The sequence below is a fragment of the Acanthochromis polyacanthus genome, chromosome 4 (assembly GCF_021347895.1).
Source record: "Acanthochromis polyacanthus isolate Apoly-LR-REF ecotype Palm Island chromosome 4, KAUST_Apoly_ChrSc, whole genome shotgun sequence".
NCBI lineage: Eukaryota > Metazoa > Chordata > Actinopteri > Pomacentridae > Acanthochromis > Acanthochromis polyacanthus.
This window is the reverse complement of record NC_067116.1, coordinates 37,552,639-37,575,544: the sequence shown is the minus strand read 5'-3', so window position 1 is coordinate 37,575,544 and position 22,906 is coordinate 37,552,639. Positions and strand designations below refer to the sequence as shown.

Sequence of the window (22,906 nt, the reverse complement as noted above, 5' to 3'; positions counted from 1 at the left end):
TAAATCATCTTTTAAACTTTGTTAATATCACTTTCCAAACCAAATTGAATTCCGTTTAAGCTGCTTCTTCTGCAACTGGCAGAACGGGATGAGAAAAAGTAGATTTTGAGGGTAACGCTCAGCAAAAAATGGAAAAGAAAACATATTTAATGGGTAGTTACCGTGACAGATGCTTATTTAAAATGTCGTTTTGAACCAGTCTGAGGATTTTAATTCAGTGGTTGGTGCAGGTGCTCAGAGGAGGGTCACATGTTGGAAACACACGTGCGTCAAGATGGACTGATTACTGAGTTTGAACCACGCAGACAGTTGGGTGCGTTTGGTTCCTTCTCACTTCAGGTCCGCTTTGACTTTATAGGGAACTTCCAGGGTTCAGTTTTTTTAGAGTGTTACTTAAACAGAATAAATCTTCTGCTGGATAACGTATCTTTGACGCATCCCTCCTCCTCCTCCTCCTCTGAGGAAACGCTGCGTTGCGCGCAGCAGAGCGGATGCCTGGAGCGCACAGTTTGCGGTCTGCGTCTCTCTGCGTCAGTGAGCCTGCGCGGCTTCGATGAGCGACAGCGGGAGGAGGAAGACAGACAGCAGACAGTTACCGTGGCTCAGAGTCGGCTTGGATGGCAGCGAGCTCCCGCTGAGCGGCAGATCACCCAAGTGGCGCGTCGGGGGGTGGGTGGGGGGGCTGTGCGTAAAACTCAAAGAGGTCGGGATGGACGGCAAAGGCACGCTCAAGATGTTCACCAGGAAGAAACGGGAACTGATCAAAACGCCATCCATCTCGAAGAAGAGCCGAGCAGGAAGCCCAGGGCCGCAGAGCAGCGCCTCGTCTGTGAGTAGCGCATCACTTCTGGTTCCTACTAGTGTGTGTGAGAGTGTGTGTGGTGTCAGATGACCTTCAGCCGCAGAGAGACCATCAGTGGTGATTGAGAGACTGTCACAGTGTGAGTGTTAAACTACCTTACATCAGATATACAATTTATTTAGTTTGAAACTGTCATCTGGCTGCTTTTAAACTTCCATTCAGATGCAGAGTGACAGAGCTGAACGTTCTGACTCATATCTGGTTCAGTAGCATGTAGGAAGTATCTGTCCTGTGGGTTTTTTTTAAGGCAGTGTCAGGCTGCAGATCACTTTCAGGTTGGTAATTAGAATGGGGACAGGGCTGTAGGGGGACAGAGCATGCTGAAACGTGTTGGCAAAAGCAGCTACAACCCTTACTCTACCGCCCAGAGAGTTAAGAGAGCCGCCGAGTCGAAAGGCAAGGACAGGCTGGACATTCTGCCCAACAAGCACAACGTATGGCTTAAACAGGTAGGTGCATTGCTGCTACAATCAGCAGCTACACACGGCTGAATTTGTTCTGCTTGTGAGATGTTTGCACTCTTTGATCTGCTTGGAAATTCACTCATAAGGCCTCAGAAGTGTCCTCTATCATTCAAACCTTCTTTAATTGGTGGAAAAAGTCCAATCACAAGCTTAAAATTCATCTCCATGTCTATTTTTGTGTTTTTCATCCAGATAATCAGGTTTTTTCCCACCTTTTTTGCTCCAAACCCTACATGACATTTCTGATACTCGACACTCCGCTCAGCTTGCCGCACCCAACAGTCACTTGGAGTCAGGAAGTGTTGCACAACGCAGCGCAGGATCTTGTGAAAGTCCTCTTGTGTGTTTACCAACAGCAGCTCTGCTCATGTTGGTGTCCTCAGGCTGTAGGAGCTTGAATCACTGTTATCTTCTTGACCTTTTCTGTCTTTGTCCTCAGCTGTCCATTCTCCAGGAGCAGCCTCGGAAAGATGCAGGCGACGCCACCCTCTCCTCCTCCCCAGCGTCCTCCTCCTCTTCCTCTCTGCTCACCCCGACCTCCGCCGGGCACCAGGACCCCTCCCTGTCCTGCCCCGGCACCCCGAGCATCCAGCATGGCAAGCTGGCCGCGATGCAGGGCGTGGGGTGTCCGTCTCCTGTGGCCACCCTGAAGAGGCCGACCGCCCTCAGCAGACACGCCAGCGCTGCAGGTTCGGTCCAGAAGTTTACGAAATGTGCTTCACTGTGGTTCTGTGGTGGTACTCATGTCTGCTGCTGCTTGGATCCACCACATCTGAGCTAAGGCAGAAAACACAATCTGGACAAATGTAGCACTCTAGCAGGACACCCAACATGAAAAACAGCTTCTGAAATGAAGCATGCAGACCTTTCAAACAATTCACTTCAGTATCATCTGAAAATTTGAGTGTCAAGAAGGATTTTCAAGCTTCAGTTCAATTCAGTTTTATTTAGATAGCACCAATTACGATTCAGATTGTCTCAAGATGCTTTACAGAACTCATACGACCTGAACCAAGACTGTAAAAGTCTGAACTATTCAAAGTCAGTGAGATGCCCACTGAAGATTGGTTTTAGTAGCTGTTACATCCGCCCCAAAATGACCTCTTCACATTGATTTAGTTGTTACTGTATGTGAAGTTCAATTTGTAATCGCATACAGCAGAGAAAACCAAGAAATCCTAACATTTAAAGGAGTAGTTTTATGTTCTGGGCTGATGAGAAGGTCCCACTCTTACTTCATCCTGTAAATGTAGGGTTTCTGCTAGCAGCAAAATAGCTGAACTTAACATAAATGATACACTGTAGAAAATAATTCTGTTAAAAAAAAGTCTTCCAGCAAAGGTGCCAGAAAAAAATGGTAGAAAACTAATGTTCAAAAACTGTAAAAATAACAAAAATAGCTGCAAATAGCAAAAATAAATAAATAAAAATATTCAAGTAAGACGATTTCATGGTGACACGTTTTAAAAAGAACTAATTATTATTTGGAAAAATACAGATTTTTGTCGTGGACATTGTGTACACTTTTGGCCTCCTTTTTTTATAGACAAACATGTCAGTTAAAACTTTATTCTGTTATGTTGATTATCTGTAACATAACTTAGAAAATCTCTAAAATAATTGTTCAAAGAAATGTCAGAACTGTTGAAACATCTTTCATTGTTTACAGTTTAAACCAGTGCAGGCTTTTCCTCACTTTTTTCATTGATGCAGAAAGTGTAAAAAATCCGTTAATATTCTTATGAGTTCAACAAGTCGAAGTATCTCTTGGAAACAGTTGCCAGACAACCAACTCTAAGAGGTAACTGTCTAAGTACAGACATGTGACTGACACGTCTTTTAATTCAACTTGATTATCAAAAGTGGAATTCTTCCTTTAAAACTTTGGAAGTGAAAGCTAAATATTTGATAAAAGATTGTATAATCACAAAAAATGTCAATCAAATTGTTCGTATTTGCTGAGTGACGTTTCATCCCTTCTCAGGGTTCCCTCTCCAGTCCTGGGTGTTCACTAAGGGTCAGGGCAGAGGGGCTCTGACCCCGACGACTCCGTCTGACGGTCCAGAGAGCACCGCCATCGAGGTGGAGGACATCCCGGCTCTGCTGAGGGACGTGGCTCGGTTCGCCGAGGCTGTGGAGAAACTGAAGGACGTTGTTCTGGCTGAAGGTAAGAAAAGAAATTTGATGGATTTAAAGCTTCACCTGCAGCTGAAACACAAGTCAGCACACAATAAGATCCCAAACGTTTACAGCCTCACCTGTCAGGATTCAATGGTGTTCTGTAAGGCCTGTCAGCGTGTGAAACTTTGCCAAATTGTGACTTTCGGAAGTGTGTTTGTGGACGGATGTGTGTTCTGGCTTGATTTGGTTTGAAATATTTCCTGCTGCAGACAAATCATAGTTCTGCGTTTGAGTGAAACCAAGTTTTTTTTGTTTTTTTTTTAAGTTTGTGGGCTGTGACAGTATGCACCCTATTAGAAAAATAATAATAAAGAAATTAAAGACATTGAAAAAATGTGAGAATTTTGCAGGAAGGGTGCCAGTATTTGAATCAACATTCAAATACCATAAAATAAGTGAAAATAGTGATGAATATCTGTAAAATTAGGATATTTCTTGCTGATTTAAACACATTAAACAGTGTATTTTCCTACAATGTAAATGAACAAATTACTGTTTGTAAAAAATACAAAGTTTTGATGTTGACATATTTACATTTTTGATCTTTTATTTCATTTTACAATCATCACCACCATTTCAATTAAAAACAAAGCAAAAAGTTTTTTCAGTGACTTTAATAGTTGTTTTCCACACTTTTAAACTTTAACGGGTAAAAAATAATTTACTATCTTCAATCCCTAATTTATATACTGTTTCTTTTGAATAATGGCAAATATCTGTAAAATACTGATATTTTTCTGATTTTAAATGTAGTAAAAACTGAAAATTAAGTCAAATGTTGTAAAAGATCAAATTACTTTTTTTTTTTATGTTGGCATTATTTACAGTTTGGACCAGCGTTGTTTTTTTTTTTTTTTTGTGATTTAACACTTTTTTCACCGTTTTTAAATCTTTAATATTCAAATTTTTATTTCGGATGACATCCAATATATATGAAACAATGATATTTTAACTGTTAAAACAGGATCATTTGATTTAATGTGGATATATAAACAGTTTTTTAGGTTTAATGTGCAAATTAATGATATTTTACTATGATTTTTACAAGGAAAAACTGTAGAACAAAAGTAACTTGTTAAAAAAAATCTGTTTTTGTGTTTAAAACATTATTTACAGTGTGTGATAGTTTCTGTTGTGTGATGGCTATTGCGTGCGTGTCAAGTGCCGGGTCGTCCTCCATGTATTAGCTTACAGACAGAACAATACTGTTTGGTCTTTCTCTTCCTCTTTACGTTACACGACTCTCCTCATAAAGAGGACATGGAGGATCCTCAACAGGTTCTCGTCAGTCTTACATCAGCTCGCTGTGCCAACACGTTGACTTTGCACCGAAGGGGAGGAGAAATCGAAGGTGGAGCCTCCCTGCACAAGTAGTTTTGAGCTTCCTCTCTCCAAACGAAGGCTTGCGTTTCCGCTGCGCCCACAGAGTCGACCACAGTCTTGTCTCCAGCAGGAAGCCAGTTTCTTGTTTACTGCAGCCGCGTACGAGCTCTCTTCCCCTCCTGCATGATGCAGCGAAGCTTAAAACGGCTTCATGGAGTCAAAACGCTCTCCTCAGACCTGATTTCACCTGCAAAATATCTTTAAGTCGACCTCCAGAGAGCAGAAGTTTATCATCATTACGGTTTATGTCTTAGCTATGTCGTAGCTCAGAGCAGATCCCTGAAGTTTGCACTGAGACAGAAACTTTTGAGTCTTTCTGTCTGCTGTTATCTGGCTCTGTTCTGTCGCGTTCTCCACCCACAGTGAGTTCTAAACAGGAAGCCATGATGGATAGCCTCTGACAGAAAGGCCTCGTCCACATTTCCTCCTCTGATAGGCCGCTGCCTCGCCGTGATGTGAAGCTTCCACGTCTTAATCAGAGCAGATCTCCCCTTAACCTGGAGCTCTGTTTTAAGCTCCCACTTTTTCATAAACTCGACAGCAAGGTGATGTCGTTGCCGTGAGCGACAGAAAGCAGATGTAGCACGGCACTACAATCGGTTTCTAATCTTGCAAAACAATAGAAAGGACCACATCCTCTCTGGCGCCAAGTTCAGGTCACTCTGTTCTTGCTGCTGCTGCTTCGACTCTCTGACACACATTTGCAAACAGACTGTGGGAGGATGGAGGAGCGGCTGCCCTTCGGTCTCCTCCGTCAGCCCGCCGGCTTGATTGGGAAAAAAGGCTTTCAGTGTGAGGAGGAGTGAGAGGTTGCAACACTTGACAGAAAACCGGTGTCTGTGAGGAGGAAATGAGGATGCAGGCTGGAGATGTGTCAGCGGTGACACTAAAGCTCTGACCTGTCTGACACTCTGGTCTGTCCATTATCATGTTCAAACTGTCTGTTCCGTCTCTGTCTGCTGAAGAAACGCTGATAAGTCAAGTTTCTCACCTTGTTAACATCCCCATATCGTGGTGGGTTTTTTTAATGTGCTAGAAGACCTATCATGAGTGACATAATCAGCTGATGCCACGGCTGACTATTTCTGTCTTGAAATGGCCATGTACCAATGACGGTGTCAAAAACACAGATTCAGACTTGTTGGGTTTAATGCGTAACAAACCTGTTTTTCCAATCCTGTTAACTTGCATGGTGAGGCTTTCTGTGTCATTGCTCTTCTTCAGAATCGGTTCCTGGTTCTAGAATGTACCAGTAAAGCTGAATTAGTCTGATATTCCAACTTGCTATTATGTATTGTTGAGTGGTTTTACAATGTTTCAGCAAAGTTGCTGGTTAAAGTTACATTTTAAGCCAGGAAGGAATCGTTTTCGTAAGGCAAAAAGCACTAAATACGCAACTTTTAGACACAGAAATGAGTTTTGTGAGTTAAATTCATGACCAGAGAAGGATTTTTAAGGACTACTTTTTCGGGGAAATGCACTTAATCACTCTCTTGCATTGCGTTAGATGAAACTATCCACATCTGTTTGGTGAACAGTCACTGAACCGGACCGTTTTAATAGACTTAACCAGGCTGACTATTACCATTACTCATACTGCGGTTGATCTCTTTAGTCAAATTTCTTTGGTTAAACTCAGCACTTGCTCATACAGGCATGACTGCTCTGTAAAAATACACCATGGTGACCCATATATGTATAATAGTGGAATTTTTAATGTAACTTTACATTGATTTGTTAAAACATCTGGAGAAGTTGTTCTAAGTTTTGTAATTGTTGATTAAATGATAATAGTGTTTGGATATCACTCCAGATCTGTGAATATGTGTAACATTTTGACCCACAGTTTGTTAGTTTAGCATAAAAGCTGTAAAAAAACAGGAAACAATGAGCCCTAAATGTGTCACACACTGACACCTCTGAATTTCACTGATTAACACATCAACACATCATAGAATTTTGTTTATTCTCTGCACAAAGGATGGTGTTAACAGAATGGGTCGGGCCATTTGTTGGTTGGAAGCTGCACATTAAAGTATCTGCTGGTTGTTTGGAAAGAAGGTAGAAAGTGCAAAATGCCACTTTAAAGAAATATGCAGAATTCACTACAGTAAACTTTAGGTGTAATTTTATCTGATTCAACATTAACAACAACTGTGATCTGCCGAGGAGAACTACGTTGTTTCTTTCCGATGCATTCAAGGACAGTAACATCTGCTGTGACTGCTTTTAGATTTAAAGAAGTACAAGGAATACAAGCTTTACAGCTTATTTGTAGTGTGGCAGTGGGGCGAAATTCCACTTTCTCAAATTGGAATGTTTTCTATTTTCTTTCCTCCTCTATGACAAAACTGAAAGTAGACCTTTCAGCACATGTTCAGTAAGATGAATATCTCCGAGTTGTGGACAAAACGGGTCATTTGAGGACGTCATCTTGGGCTTTCAGAGACACTGATCAACATTTTTCGCCATTTTCTGACCTCTTATTGACTAAACTAAGCAGTTAAGAGGGGCTGCTGTCATGCAAAACTGCTCTGACTGTTATGAGCTTAAATAAACATTCTGCTGGTTAGCGGTGAATTTGTATTAATTGCAGTAGGAAAACGGGCAGAATTTGTGCAGCAAGTCTCTCAAAGAAAAATGTGACGGTGAACAAAAACTCTTTTTGGTTCAACCCGTTTACCGAATGGAATTCTTTTTGAGCGTATCAGAAACTGTAAGTCTGCATTCAGAGAGGTTCTTCATAATGAGGTTTCTATTTTGTACTCAGTTACGCAGCACAAACGTCTCATTACTGAAAGCAGTGGTCAGGTTTTACCTGAAAATACACGAGTGTTTCTCTGAAGAGGAGTAAACAGTGAGGCTAAATGTATCAGGGGAAATATCTAGTTGTGATTTTTCAGGCAGATACTGCAGTTTGATTTGTGGTATCATTTTTGCTTCAGTTCAGTATAGACTGGAACAGATTTAAAACATGTGATGGAGAATCATCACATGAGACGCCATCTACAGTGTGACTGTCGCACAAGGAGGACGACATTAAACCGTCAAAGCATTAGTTTAAATGTTTGGTTTGATGTGCTGCATAACTTGTATTGTAAATGGCTTTTTTTTTTTTCAGTTCGCTCATTGTTTCCTGTTGGGTTAAATTCTCTATTCAGCCCTGGTAAACACATGTTTGATTATGAATAGATGGTTAGCTTACACATAAAACTTACAACTCAGTTTGTTTTCACACATCTGAGTCTCACAAATTGTCCACAATCTGCTTGTTGAACTTTCCAGAGTTTTAGATCTAACTCTGAAGGCACCATAAACTGCACTGACAGTGAAAATGTAACCTGGAGACACAAAACGAAGGCAACTTATCTGAAACAAGACTCAAGTCACAGCATCTTTTTTAAGTATGTCATGCTAAAATAAAAAGCTTTCAACATGCTTTCAAGCCCTGGCAGTAATTCAGATTATGTATTATAATAGGGTAAAAATATATATAGTAATATATAGTAATTATAGTAGGGTAAAAATCATTCAGAACGTTCGATATTGTTGATTTTAAAGCCTGTTCAGCTTATTTTTTCTCGTTGCTGTCCTTCTTTCCCCCCCAGGTAAGGAGAGTCAGCGGCCGGTGGCCCATGAGTGTTTAGGGGAGGTTCTGCGGGTTCTTCGTCAGGTCATCAACACGTACCCGCTGCTCAACACCGTGGAGATCCTCACCGCTGCTGGGAAACTCATATCCAAAGTCAAAGGTCAGTGCAGAAAAGACTCTTTTTGTAGTAGGAGAATAAGCAGGTTATTGTTTACAATAACTGATTCAGTTATTGTAAACAGTCTTCTGTCTTTCAGTATCGCGCTGTACTTAGAATCCTGTGATGTAAATGATGTGCAGGTGTTTTTGTACGTAACCGAAACCTGAACACATGCCTGATTTTTTTTATTTTTTTTTCAGGTTTCCACTATGAGGCTTGTAACGAAGCAGATAAAAAGGACTTTGAGAAGGCCATTGAAACCATTGCAGTTGCTTTTAGTAGCAAGTAGGTATCTGATGCACCTTTATAGCCCCTTTCAGTGTGAAATATTCCAACCTGCCAAAGCTCCTGGTCACAAATTAATGGACCAATTTTTTGTTAATGGATTTGAATATTTTTTAAAAAGGGAGAAAAAAGTGGAATCAGACAGTTTCACCTTTTTCTCCCTTTTTAAAAAATCTTAAATTTGAGTATTTTCTGGTTTCTTTACTCCTCTGTGATAAAACTGAAAGTAGTTCTTTCAGCACATGTTCAGTAAACTGAAAAACTCTGAGCTGTGAACAAAGCAGGTGATTTGAGGACGTCTTATTGGGCTTTGGGAGACACTAATCGACATTTTTCACCATTTTCTGACATTTTATAGACCAAATAACTATTCAGTTAATACAGAAACTATTACAGAAAAGTAATTGTGTCATTAATTACCAATGTAAAATCCTAATTTTTATCAGCAATGTCACAGTTTCCAGCTGTATTAAAGTGAAGCTATTCTGGTGTCCAAACAGATTTCACCCTGTATTACACACAGTCTGATCAGGTGGTGTGTGTGTCTGTGTGTGTTAACGCTCAATACAGTTGACTGTTGTTGGGAATTAGAGAGAAGTGCAGCAATGGTGACACATTTGCATGAGGCAAAGCTGAAAACAGGAAGTGGTTTGTGTTCCACCGTATGACACAAAACCAAAATTTGAAAACACTGTAAACTACCTGACTGCTAAATGAACAGATTGCTCTGAATAAAAGGTAGATTAAATTGTGTCAAAGCTCACTTGATTTGAAATTCCTGAGAGGAGCTGAGACTAATTTCTATATGTTGAGTCTTAAAATACTTCTTTCAGATTTTTTTTTTTTTTTTTTTAGAATTCTATGTTTCAACCTGCAGACAGAATTAGTCAGTTGTTGTGTATATTTGCAGCTTGTTGCACCAACAGTTTATCACATGTCTGTCTGTGTCATTTCAGGGTTTAGACGAGTGTCACAGTTTTAGGAGGAAGTGAGCTGGCAGAGACAGTTGAAATCTGCCTGACAAGTCTGTTTCCTCATTCTCTCCTCCGCTCTTTCTCTCTTTGCATTGTTTGCTGTCGTGAACAGCAAGATGGAGATCCCACTTTTGTTGATTAGCCAATGCTTCAGCAAACAAGTCGGTCCCATAACTGATCACAAGAGGACTTTTCCTCATACAAATTACTTGGCGGATATTATGATTGACAAAGATAAAACCTGATAGACAAAATTCACTTAGATAACACTTATTTGTTATTCCTTCCTCCTGCCGAGGTTTCAGACAGTGCCCGGACCTCTTCCTCTTTTTTTTTTCTCTCGTTTTAAAATCTGTTTAATACTTTCTCTGCCAACCATTAATCACAAACTGAAGATTAACTCTAATTTTAGATGCATTCGCCCTATCATGACGTTGAATTGTTTCTGTTGTGTTTCTCCTCAGTGTGTCTGAACTGCTGATGGGGGAGGTGGACAGCAGCACTCTGCTTTCACTGCTGCCCACTGAGAAGAGCAGGGTGAGTTTATCACAGAGTTAACCATGTTTCCCATCCACCACTTAAAATAAACATACATATACAGGGTGTCCCAAAAAAAACGACATCATTTGAGATGTCCATAATGGAATGACTGCATGGTCAAGAGAAATGATACTTAATAGGATTGATTTTGCACTTAAAATGTTTTATTCTGCAAATTTCAAATGAAAAATTATGGGCGATGGTAATTTCATCATGCTCCAAAGTTATTACAAATGTGTCAGATCCTTTCTTCCAACACAAACGGCCTTCCTCTTGAAGCTTCTTATGCCTCGTCCAAATCCGCTTTCCTTTTGTTTATGAAATTTTTGAACAAATTCACGTCGCACATTCACATTTGACTGAGTTTGGGCATACTTCAATACACAGAACGCCTCTTCTGTTGCTGTAAACAACATGTCTATTCCTGAAAGCAGAAAAATTGATTGCACAAATTAATAGGTAATTAAATTATGTATTTTTTGGGGGGGACACCCTGTAAATAGTGTGGCTAATTAATACATTAAAGAGCCCCTATTATGCATATTTGGGATCTACTAGAAAAGGTTTGCATGCTTTAGTGTTCAAAAATCACTTTATTTTTCTCGTACCGTACATTTCCTCATCCACTGTCTGAAACACTTCATTTTGCTGCTGTTTGTTTAAAGACCCCTTTCTGCTCTGACTGGTCAGCTGTCCAGACAAAAGAGACCTAACACTGGTTATGTTCTGCAACTCTGGATTGATGGGGATGTAACTGTAGCAGTCACACCTCTAGTAAGCTGCTCAGTTTTTGCCTGAGGGCCGCTCGAGCTGCTGGACGGCCGTTATGCAAATGTGTTAAACGGTGACATAGATAAGGAACAGAAGAAAAACCTGGACTTGAAATGACTCGCTTCAGGCCGATAAGCAGTACTATTTTAACAGCGGAGAATAATTCCCTTTGGCGTGTGATTTGGGCTTTGCAAAGGAGCTTTCAGACTTCTAGACTCCTTTCAATCCGACGGCATCTAAAGATGTCTGAATGTGCACCCTGGTCACTTTTTCTAAAAGTTGCTATGCAATCTTACTCTGTCAGACATAGTAACATATCTGCATCGCTTTCAACACTGCGTAAGTCTGAACTGCATTGATAGACAGGCTCACACAAAACGACGGACTGCAAGCTGTTTGTAGAAGAATTACTTCTGAATTTATTAAATACCTGCAGCACCCGACAGCAGCAGATTCCATATGAGTGTCTTCATATGGGATTTGTGTGCATTTAAGCATAAGTAGCATCATCAGTAACTTCATATTACTATTATATTATTCATAATAAAAATTATCCCCAGATCCAATTAAAAGTCATGTTTGCTTTTCTTCACATCAGTTTATATTTAGCAGGATAAGCTCTACCGCCTTATTCTTCATTACATTGTGACTTTTTTTTCTAAATTTCTACAGTTTGTTCAAAGGTTTTTTTCTGTTTTAATCTTTTTATTGCAAAGCCTTGAGAACGGTCAGTCTGCATTCCACTGCACATTCTGTGTGAGGATGTGAAAAAAAGAAAGCTCTTGAATCTATCCTCTAGATTGAGACTCAAGATTTAGCTGATATTGTTTATTAGTTATGAAATATTATAAATATGCATTGTCACTTGATGTACTGTCTAGTCTTGTGTATATGATGAATATAACTCATGCTACATGTTTTTTTTTCAGCACTTTTGCAGATATATGTGAATGTAGCTATGAGAAAAATTTATGTGTAAATGACAGACTGCCGTCGCTGTTGCATATCCCGTTAAGTCTGCAGACCTTTTACATGCACGAAAAGCTCTAACACTCTAAAGGAAAGGGAAAACCCTCACAAAGTATAATATGTGCTCTTATCATGCTAAAAGTTTCCTGCATCAAGGTTAAATATCGCTCTACATGAAGAGATTTCCGCTCCCAACATCCTACTTGGTTTAGAATTAAAAAAAAAAAAAAAAATCCATCATCTTTGTGTTCTGCAGTCGATGGAGAACTTGTACGCTGCGACAGGCCAGGGAGGAGACGGAGGACACTTCAGGAGCGATCTGCAGGACATGGGTAGGCAACAAGTTCCTGTCCTCCATTCAATCTCTGGATTTGTTTGGACCTTTAAGTCCATCACAGATGCAGTTTTTGCACCTTAATCCTTCCATCTAGTCAGGAGTGATCCAATCTTTATTCAGATCATGAGAGTTTGTGCATTAGTTGTGCCAAACTCAGGATGAAAGGTCTCCCCCTGCTGATGCAAATAATGTGCTGCATGCATGTTTTAGTTTTTTTTTTTTAGGTCACATGTTAAACAACTATTATCACAATAACTTAAGACAAATGCAAGTTTTGACTTTACAAAGTGAGATTTTACCACTGAGTAACATTAGAGGCATCATTATACTGACCACTGTGATTCCAAAGTAATCGCCACCAAAAACTAAACCGCAATAAAACACACGATGTTGCAGATGATCGCTTTAGCAGTAAGTCATTGCCCCCCCTCCCCCGTGTGAACTTTCACCCCCCCCACAAATCACAATCAACAAATAAAGTTTGTTGTCATAGCAGTGAGTTTGTTCCGATGTGTAGGCAGAGTTGAGGAAGTGGATGTGATCCTTCAGCGAAGCGAGGGAGGGGTGGATTCTGCTCTGCTGTACGCCAAAACCATTTCCAAGTACATGAAGGACCTGATGAGCTACGTGGAAAAGAGAATTTCACTGGGTGAGTGGGAGTGTCAGAAGTTTTGTCGATTAGAGGCATGAAGCAAGCAAACTGCGGCGACTCGTGATGGAAATCTGAAGTTATTTTTGAGATTGCCACGTCTGTGTTTCTTTGTTTTACCAGAATCCGAGTTCTCCAAAGGCCTCCAGAGATTATACCAGTCCTGCAAACACAGCATAACACATGTAAACCTCATTTCTCAACTCTAAAGATTAAAAGATTTAATAGAAAAGCTGCAATTCCTGTGTTGTTCATAATCAAATGCTTGCTCCCTCCAGCCCCACATGCCTCTTTTCTCCATCTACTCTCTGGCTCTGGAGCAAGACCAGGAGCAGAGCGTTGGGCTGCAGCAGGCCAACACCACCCTGCACAACCAGACCTTCATCCAGGTTCGTTCAGCAGCAACACGAACCCTTCACGACATCTTTGAGGTATTGAATTGAACTGTAACTTGTGTTGACATTTGTCCGTGCAGCCTCTGATACAGCGCAAACAGGAGCATGAAAAGAAGCGTAAGGAGATCAAGGAGCAGTGGATTCGAGCTAAAAGGAAACTGGTATGACCTTAATAATTAATGAATCTGAGTGTAATAATAAGAAACAAAGGGTCACAATCATCTGATTCTATGTGTGTCTTTGTTTAGATGGAGTGCGAGGCAAACCTGCGCAAGGCCAAGCAGGCCTACATGGTCCGCTGCGAGGAGTACGACAAGGCCAAAACAGCAGCCTGCCGGGCGGAAGAGGAGGGAGGGGGATCTACGGCGAAATCTGTGGAGAAGAAGAAACGAGTGGAAGAAGAAGCTCGAAACAAGGTTCTTATCATTGTTTTCTAGTTCTCTTTGTGGTTTCAGAGCTCTCTCTCTGCAGCAGAAAAAATCATTGCACTAATCGCACCATCTCGATTGAAATCAAGATTATCTGGCTGCTGTAGTGTCTTTCTAGTCTAAAGGTAAGTGTCTGTGCGTATTTGCAGGCTGATGAAGCCGAGGCCACCTACCGGACGTGTATAGCAGATGCCATCACTCAGCAGCTGGAGCTGGAGCACACAAAGGTCACAGTGCTGAGGCAGCTGCAGGACGTCATCAAGCAGAGCGATCAGACCCTCCGATCGGTCAGAACAAACATAAACCCTCACAAGTCCTCAGTGCTACAACACACTGACATCTCAGCTACTAAAGCTCTCTCAAACTGTCTCCTCCAGGCCACCATCTCCTACTACCAGCTCATGCACATGCAGACGGTAGCGCTGCCCGTCCACTACCAGACTCTGTGCGAGAGCAGCAAACTGTACGACCCCGGGCAGCAGTACGCCGCCCACGTTCGAGACCTGCAGCTGCCAGAGCAACCAAATGTCCACTACACGTTCGAGGACTACTCGTCCTCCAGCTTGTCGTCGCAGTAAGATCATCAGTTCTAGGTTTAAGATTGAAACCTTCGAGAACAGCTGGACATTTTTTTTAATTCCTTAAATTGTTGTTCTTCCTGAGAGTAGAAGAAAAGACTGATGCCACTATCATGATTGTACACAAAATGTGAAGCCAGTAGTTTGGCACATAACCAAAGACTACTCAGCAGCCATCTTGCACAGTGATATTGGGACCAGACCCCCACCTAAACGAATGGGGAGGGCACCAAGACTGTATTTTCAAAAATGATTAGGGTGAAGAACCTGCATAGTTTACATTAGCTGTGCAGAAGTTTTTGAATAATTTAAATGGAAGTTTTTCAAATATTTGAAATTTTATAGACAAAAGATGAATCAATAATCAAGAAAATAATAACCAGTAGATTAAATAATAATGAAAAGAAATCTGTGTTGCAGTTCCATTTACATGTTAATGTAACAAAAACTAAAACATTTCAGCTCAGATACTGTTCCTGCTATCAGCCTCCATTTATAGAATCAATTCAGCTCTTATTCTAAACTTTTTCAGATAGTGACTCCTTAGAATAAATCAGTGACAGTGACTCATCATAGGTTTGCCAAAAAGTGCAGTTCCTCAAATGGCCACTTGAGGCGAATCAGTCCCGTAGACGCCCATGTTAAAATGCCAACCTTTACAGTAGAAAGTAACAAGTTTACAGCCTAATAGAAAAAGTTTTGGTTTCAATAACTAATTCCCTCATTATTGACAACTGTGCAGGGGGTGAGTTTTTATATAACACACCTATGTAAACAGTAGATTGGAAAGATTTGCATAATTAGCATCCTCAGCCCTAAAACAGTTGCATGGCTTCACTCATGCTCCACTTTTTATTTTTGAATCAACTGAGAGGTATTCAAGCACTGCCAGTGAAAGCCACCACACAAAGGCTCTACAGAAAGCTTTTGGGTGGCATCATGGAGGGTTCTTTCACCTTTTGAAACAGTCACCGGTCAAATCTAATAAAGTTTGCTGACTTTGCCTCCAAGTTAAGTTTTGATAGCTCCTTTTTTAAGAGACAGTGGAAAACTTAAGTTAACATAGCTGAATGGTAATATTTATACACACTAGTGCTCTATTTGAGTAAACATATTTAGTTGGATTCCACTGATGCAGTAATTTCAAATAAATTACCATTTTAAATATATCTACTGTCTTGTAATGCCAAATCTGTTGCAGCCACGGCCACAGACCGAGGAATGACAGTTTCAACACAGACACACATACGAGTCAAACCGACGGTCCGTCCATCAGCGTGGATCCAGCAGCTGCAGACAACAGAGACACAGAGGTTCAGCGCAAGAGTAAGTGATGCTGCTGTGGGTTTGGAAAGTTAAATGTTGCCTGATGGTGAGCGGATTTTTGTTATTCATTTAATGTGACTGTAGTCTAGATTACATAGAGCAAAAAATGTCTGTATTGAGGGGTTTTCCAGGCTCAGAATGGGCCTTTCGGGGTGACTATGTAAACAGTAAATATGATTCATCTGTGAAGCTGCAAAACACGTCTGTGCTGCCTGCATTTTCCTGTTATTTTTGCCTTTGCAATAAACAAAAATGTTTAGTATGAGTAAATGAAACCCCAATCAGAGAAAGTAGTTAAATTCTCAGTTCTTATCATTTGTTGCCGGTAATTTTACCTTTGGGCCTGAGTAAAACCTCTTTGGGGGCCAATTTAAACCTCTCTGGTAGTGTCAAAAAATCCTGTATGTCACAGTTCTTTTGTTTTTTTTTATTAATCTACAGGACAGGGCCACAAGTCCTGGGGTTCAACAGTGAGCGATGACAGTGTTGGAGGAGATGGAGGCCTAGACTCTCCAAATGCCAGCACAAGTGAGTGTGAACTCACTCCACACAAACATGAGCATCTCTAACTGATAATAATTTAGAGCGTCTAATTTTTAAATACAAAGTTTAATTTGCTTCTCCTCAGCTGAGACTTTCTTAAAGGAAACATGAGACTGCATTCGATCTGAGTTTAACTGTTTCAGGTGACATCAGTAAAATTGCCCGGACGTCATCAACTGGAACAATGTCGTCCAATGAGGACGCAGATGAGAAAGACGGGAATGTTTCCTCATTCGAAACTCCAAGTAAGATTTGCAGATTGTCTCGATAGCGTGGCTTTTTAATCACAAATTGGCTGCAGATCTCGTGTTGTTTCATGGACCGTGCCTGATGTGGCTCATTGTGTGCAGATATTAACGGCATGGACCCAGACGTGGTTGTGTCCACCAGACCTTTCCGTAACATCGGCCTCTCCAAAGCAGCCCAGACTCACCGACTGAGGAAGCTTCGGACTCCGGCCAAGTGCAGAGAATGTGACAGCTACGTTTACTTCCAGGGAGCCGAGTGTGAGGAGGTGAGTTCCTCATCATGTTCTTTAGCATTCAACCTTCAGAGATTCATGCGCCGATTTGTACATTAAGATATAAATGAACAGATCCTGAAGCATCTTGATGATTTGACAAGTTCATTCTGTAGCTAGTGTGCACAAAACTGTAGAGAGAGAAGTTAAAATGGACAAAATGCTGCCATAAGATAAGATGGCTTATTCCATGTCCATAAATCAGTGTATAAAGGGCAATTATGACGAACACAATCTGATGAAATTCTTTATGATGTAGCAAACCAATGAGCAGTGCAATCTAGTGTACATTAAAAGCACTAAAGCAGTTTAAAATGTACATGCTGAAAGACTAATCTCACCTTCACTGTGATAAGAACCCAAAATTAGTGCAGATACAAATACACAAAGAATATGCAGAGATAGATTAATCTATAAATACCGTCGGTGTGGATAGATGTGAATGTGCAGTATACTATTCGTAACAATATGCTCACAATAATCTACCGATAATCATTTGGATAGCACCTTTCATACATCGTAGTGCAGTTCAAAGTGTTTCAAAGAACTTGCAGAGAGAAAAATAAATATAGAATAAAAAGGATAAAAATCTGAGTAAAAAGACAATCCATGAAAATTAAATAAAATCATGAAATTAAAAAGACAGCACAACATAAATAGTGAAAACTAAATTTAGAAATTCACTAAATTAGATTAGAAAGTTATAGAATTGGAAATAAATGAATAAAAACTATCAAAATAAATATAGAGAACAAAATAAGAAATGGATAAAATACTTCTAAACTAAAGTCAAAAACTTTTTTTTTTTTTGCTGTTTTTGTCATTCATAGCTGGATCACTGGTGTTATAACATGATCTATATAATATGGAATGGCTTTATTATTCGGTGGTACCAGAGGAGTATTTTGAGACATTTATTGTGATAAGACCAAATTTGTTTTATTAAGATGAGTATCATTTATTATAACCTAATTGTTACCATGCAGTTTTTAATGAGCTGCTTTAGTGACCCTGTGTTTTTTGTTTTTATATAATCAGAATTAGAGATGGTTATCTTTCATTTGTTTTGCGTCACGGTCTTCTTATTTGCATTGTGTTCCATTACTCTGTTTTTGCAATGTCACTCTGAGTCCATTTGTTCGCTTTTGTACATTCCTTGTTTATTTGTATTTTTTATGTGAATATATGAGCATCCAGCTGTTCCTAAAGTTTTATATACAAGATGTGACTTTGGTTTTGTCTTTAAGCTCTGTAAAAAGTACACTTATGGTATTTATAAGGTTACTTACTTTTCCTCTGTCCCCTCAGTGTTTTCTGGCGTGTCACAAGCGCTGTCTGGAGACTCTGACCATCCAGTGTGGACATAAGAAGCTGCAGGGTCGGCTGCAGCTGTTCGGCAGGGAGTTCTCTCAGGTCGCCAGCTGTGCCAGCGACGGCATCCCCTTCATCATCACCAAGTGTATCTCTGAGATAGAGAGACGAGCGCTCAAGATGAAGGTGAGGAAACACATTTGTACTTCTTCAGAGATGTATTTTGAAGTATCCGTTGTGAACCGCCGTTTCCTCTTCGCAGGGCATCTACAGGGTGAACGGAGTAAAGACTCGTGTGGAGAAACTGTGTCAGGCCTTTGAGAACGGCAAAGAGCTGGTGGAGCTGTCTCAGTGTTCCCCTCACGACATCAGCAACGTCCTCAAGCTTTACCTCAGACAGGTACACATGGTGCCGGCTGCATGCACATATATTGTTAACAGAATTTTAGCAGATAAAAGGAAACTCTCTTACTTTCTCAAGGTTTTAGCAGGTTAAGCAAGATTCTAAACCACTTTCTATCTGTAGGTGAAGTTTTGGGGTTGGCAGGTTTCTTTTGGTTATTACTTGCTCGTTATAAACTTTGTGTTCTTGAGGAATTTGCATAACCCTACATACATGGAATGCACAAACGGACTCTTGGAAAAAATGGTTTTACTCTGTAATCATCGCTAGACATATCAAACCGTTCAATTTATATGTTTATATTAACAGCTAGGCAAGAAAGAAATAGGAAAGAGATGGAACTAGAGCAGTTTATCTGCAATTAAAGGCATCGTAAGCATAATCCTCCTCCATACACATTCAGTGAAAGTCTGTAAATCATAAAAAAAATATAGATATGTAATAATATATATACACACGCACACGATATAGCTCTGCAGATATAAATAAGACATAATTTGAACACCAGCATTTTCATTTTCAACTGTATTTCTCAGATTTGACTCTAATTTATTTAGAAACTGTTAAAAATAAAACACTTCATGTATTCACTGAACGGACTCAAGAGATTTCATAAAAAAATATTCTATTAACATTTCTCCATATAATGAAATGGAGAGGAACAAAGGACTCTTGCAAGTAATTATAAAGCAGTTAGTTGTTTAATAGTTTATTGCATAATATAAAATAGATTTTTTTTAGTTATTTAGAAATTAAAAAGAGTAGTTTTCCCAGCGAAACCCTGCAAATTGTTTTTATTGCTTTACCTGAACAAGAGTTTTCTCACTAGTAAACACCAGAATGTTTTGCTAAAGGAGGAATTTATTTTACACATTGTAAAACTAAAATACTCTTTAGTCATACATCAAATGCTCTGTATGTTAATGTTTAATTCACCCTCTCTAATGGACTTCTTGTGTGTTTGAACCAGCTGCCCGAGCCCATCATGCCGTTCCGTCTGTACAACAAGCTGATGGGTTTTGCCAAAGAGAGTCTGCAGAGCGACGCAGAGTCACCAGAGGCAGAGGAGACCGAGTCCAGCAGCAGCACCCCATCAGTGGTCAGGGGGCCGGAGCTGGTGGATCTGGGCCCCGATACTGACCCCGAGGTCCTGGTTCTGGTGGACAACCTAAAGGAGCTTCTGAAGGACCTACCCAAGGCGAACATCGCTACGCTGCGTTACATCATTCGTCACCTTCGACGGTCAGAGAATCTCACCAGTTGTATTGAAAGGGCAAGAAAATCAAACTTGTGTCAGGTTTGACCACTCATCTTCTCTGTTCTCCTCATTCCAGGATCGCAGAGCTGGAGGAAGATAACAAGATGAGCCCCAGTAACTTGGGGATTGTGTTCGGTCCGTCCCTGATGCGTCCCCGTCCCACCGGGGCCACGATATCTCTGTCCTCTCTGGTTGATTACCCCCACCAGGCCCGCATCGTGGAGGCCCTCATAGTCTTCTATTCATCCATCTTCCAGTCCAAAAGCTCTCAGTCCAACAAACCCCGCTCTGTTTCCAACCCACCTCAGCAGGTGGGACTCTTGTGTGCATATTGTGTGTTTGTAGAGGACAGCATTTTGTAATTCAAACAGAAACTATAAAGGTGCAGCATACTGGACAATGTAGTTCACCAGTGAGCCTTTTGGGCCTTTGAATGAAACTTGAATGCAATAAATAAACACAGGAAAAAAATGTGGAGACCTTAAACGCATTATTAAATATACTTTGCAAAACTCATGGGGAAATATATTTTGAAGAACTCAAAACAAGTAAAGTTTGTGAAAGACGTAGAAGGAAGCTACCAGCAATAACAAACATAACCAAAACCTGGTGTAACTCTTACCATACAAGGTCAATCGGCAAAAAAGCAGAAGTACTGAAATGTTAATAGTTATGCCATTCAGTGAGGATTTATTTACAGGTAATACCTGTATTCTGCCCTTGTTCCTCAATTTGCATGCTTGATGTGTTTTCTTTCGATGATAATCTCTGAACTTCTGCCTCCCTCCTGCTTCAGGAAAGTGTTGCAGATGAGAAGATGGGGAGTCCTGCTGATGGAGAAGAGGACGGCAGCAGAGAAGAGCAAAACAAGCCAGATTCTGAGAAAATGGAAGAGGGATGTGGTGAGTTTTAATGAAGACCGAGCTACTTAACACTGTAAATAAAAAGGTCAATCCATCTCAATTTGTTGAATGCACCACACCTATCTTCAATTTGACTGACTTTTCTTTTTTAAGTGGCCAATATTGATTGAGCTGAGCTGTGTAAAGTCTGGGGTTATAGCTAACATTAGTTTTTTTTAAATTAAAAATTCCTGAAGACGGTAGGGTCATGTTGATTTTTCCACCATTTTCTTCTCTGGATTAATGTTTGAAGTGCCATAACTTGAGACATAATGTAACTAGAGTCTTCAAATTTTGCAGGTTAATTAATCTGTACCTGTGGTCATCAATCATACAACCTGACTTTGATAGAATAATTTTAAAAAAAACAGTTGTATGATGGTGCAAATTTGGTCAAAAAATGTCAATGTTTGTCTACTTCAATATTCCACCAACCGTAAAACCTTTATTTTTCAGCCTCAGAGGCAGACAAAAATGAGCAGAGTATGGTGCTAGTTAGAGGCACACTTAGAGAGGAAAAAAATACTTGCATTACTTTTTTGCATTGTCCTAATATTAGGACAAATATTGTGCAGGTATCATTGGTGACACATCTCCAATAATGTCCTGACTGGAAGAGTTGGATAATATTGTTACTGGACTAAAAGAAAAATCAGAGTTTTCCAATTCATAATGCTTCAAAGAATTTTATGAAAAGTGGTATGGTAATATATGTTTTATTTAATAGCATATGTATGCACAGAAAAAAATCTGGCAAATATGAGATGTTAAGGTATGAACCTTTTTAAATTTGCTGAATTGAAGTTTAGTCTTGTTTTTATTCAGTTCCTGGTGTTTTGAAGGGGGCAGAACACACTTCATTTGTGTATTTTTTAAAAATGTCTCTATTCAGAAAGTTCTTTGGGGTCGCTGGGGTCGCTGGGCTCCAGTGAGCACCCTCCTGACTCGGACTCAGAGCTGGATGAGAGGAACTCCCGCAGCCTGACGAAGCAGGAGAGCGAGGTGAGCGTGGACGAAGACCAGCTGAGCTACAGGGACAGTCTGGACCTGTCCAGTCACTCTGCAACCCACACCGACCCAGAACAAGATCCGGATCAGGACCACCCAGAGGAAGGAGAACCCCCAGCCCTGCCCAACAGTGGACCTCCAGATGATGACACGTCAGCAGAGCAGGATCTAAGCGCCTCTCTGGCCGAGCTCAATGTGAACCAGTCCAACAACAACATCATCCCTCCATATTCTCCTGTAGTGAGCATAGCGGGACATCCAGTGCCACGTCTGTGTGGAAAGAAATTACCCCTGACGAGAAACCGCGACACGGAGCCTGAGTTTGTCTGATATTATCAAAATCTTTGTGTGTAAAGTCTGTTAAACAAAGTTCAGTGTCAAGAATATGACTTTTATACATTAAAATCAAGCAAAATTGAAAACGGTGTTTTGTACATCGCAATTAAATTTTTCATTTTTTTTTTATCTGTGTAGATTTTTGCAACTGTATTGATCTATACTGGCAGTAAAACTTCTGCATGCTTACTTTTCTTTGATGCAATTATTCCTGTTATTTCAAGAGTTTTGAGTAAAATTATTACAAATTTTGTCAGTTTACTTTAAAGCGTTTTTTTCCTTGTTTTAAAAGCTTCAAGGGTGTGTAACAAGTCACAATATGTACAATATGCAAACTTGTCAAGCACATTTTTTGAAGTGCTGCTGGTTTACATTTCAGCTGTAAAACTTAAAATAATTTAGCAATTTCTTATAAATGTTGCCTGTATTTCTTTGTTTTGGATGTTTGGTCAGTTTTAATAAAATTCTTATATTTTAAAAATGTAGCTTTGTAACTTCAGCTTTGTTCTGATGTGTGTATATATAGAGATTTATTTTTTATATTTTCAAATTTTGTTTTATTATTTTAAAGGTCAGTGAAGACAAATGGGGAACATATCTAAAGTTGAACAGGAAGAAAACACCCAGCTGAGCGTAACTACTACCATGGTGACAGAATTTCACTTTCCTAGTAGTGGGGAGGGCAGAAGAGCAAACACTACAGTGGGTGGTAACTTGTGGAGCAAATTAACAGC

At 40.1% G+C, this 22,906-nt stretch overlaps 1 protein-coding gene across 2 annotated transcripts; it reads left to right on the top strand.

Moving 5' to 3' along the window:
- The first annotated feature begins 490 nt into the window (after nt 1-490).
- Nucleotides 491-22,657, top strand: arhgap45b (Rho GTPase activating protein 45b). Of its 2 annotated transcripts, none has more exons than XM_022192145.2 (24): nt 491-829; nt 1,766-2,015; nt 3,311-3,493; nt 8,499-8,639; nt 8,840-8,924; nt 10,363-10,435; nt 12,435-12,510; nt 13,033-13,164; nt 13,288-13,349; nt 13,443-13,553; nt 13,640-13,720; nt 13,808-13,975; nt 14,137-14,274; nt 14,365-14,561; nt 15,767-15,891; nt 16,333-16,419; nt 16,578-16,679; nt 16,785-16,948; nt 18,263-18,451; nt 18,528-18,665; nt 19,639-19,910; nt 20,003-20,237; nt 20,723-20,828; nt 21,721-22,657. In XM_022192145.2, exons 1-24 carry the CDS (start codon nt 554-556, stop codon nt 22,164-22,166), a joined length of 3,837 nt encoding a protein of 1,278 aa, XP_022047837.2. In that variant the 5' UTR covers nt 491-553; the 3' UTR covers nt 22,167-22,657. The 2 variants fall into 2 exon arrangements, with proteins under 2 accessions (XP_022047837.2, XP_022047846.2); XM_022192154.2 differs by lacking the exon at nt 491-829 and adding an exon at nt 841-1,311.
- Nucleotides 22,658-22,906: the final 249 nt, after the last annotated feature.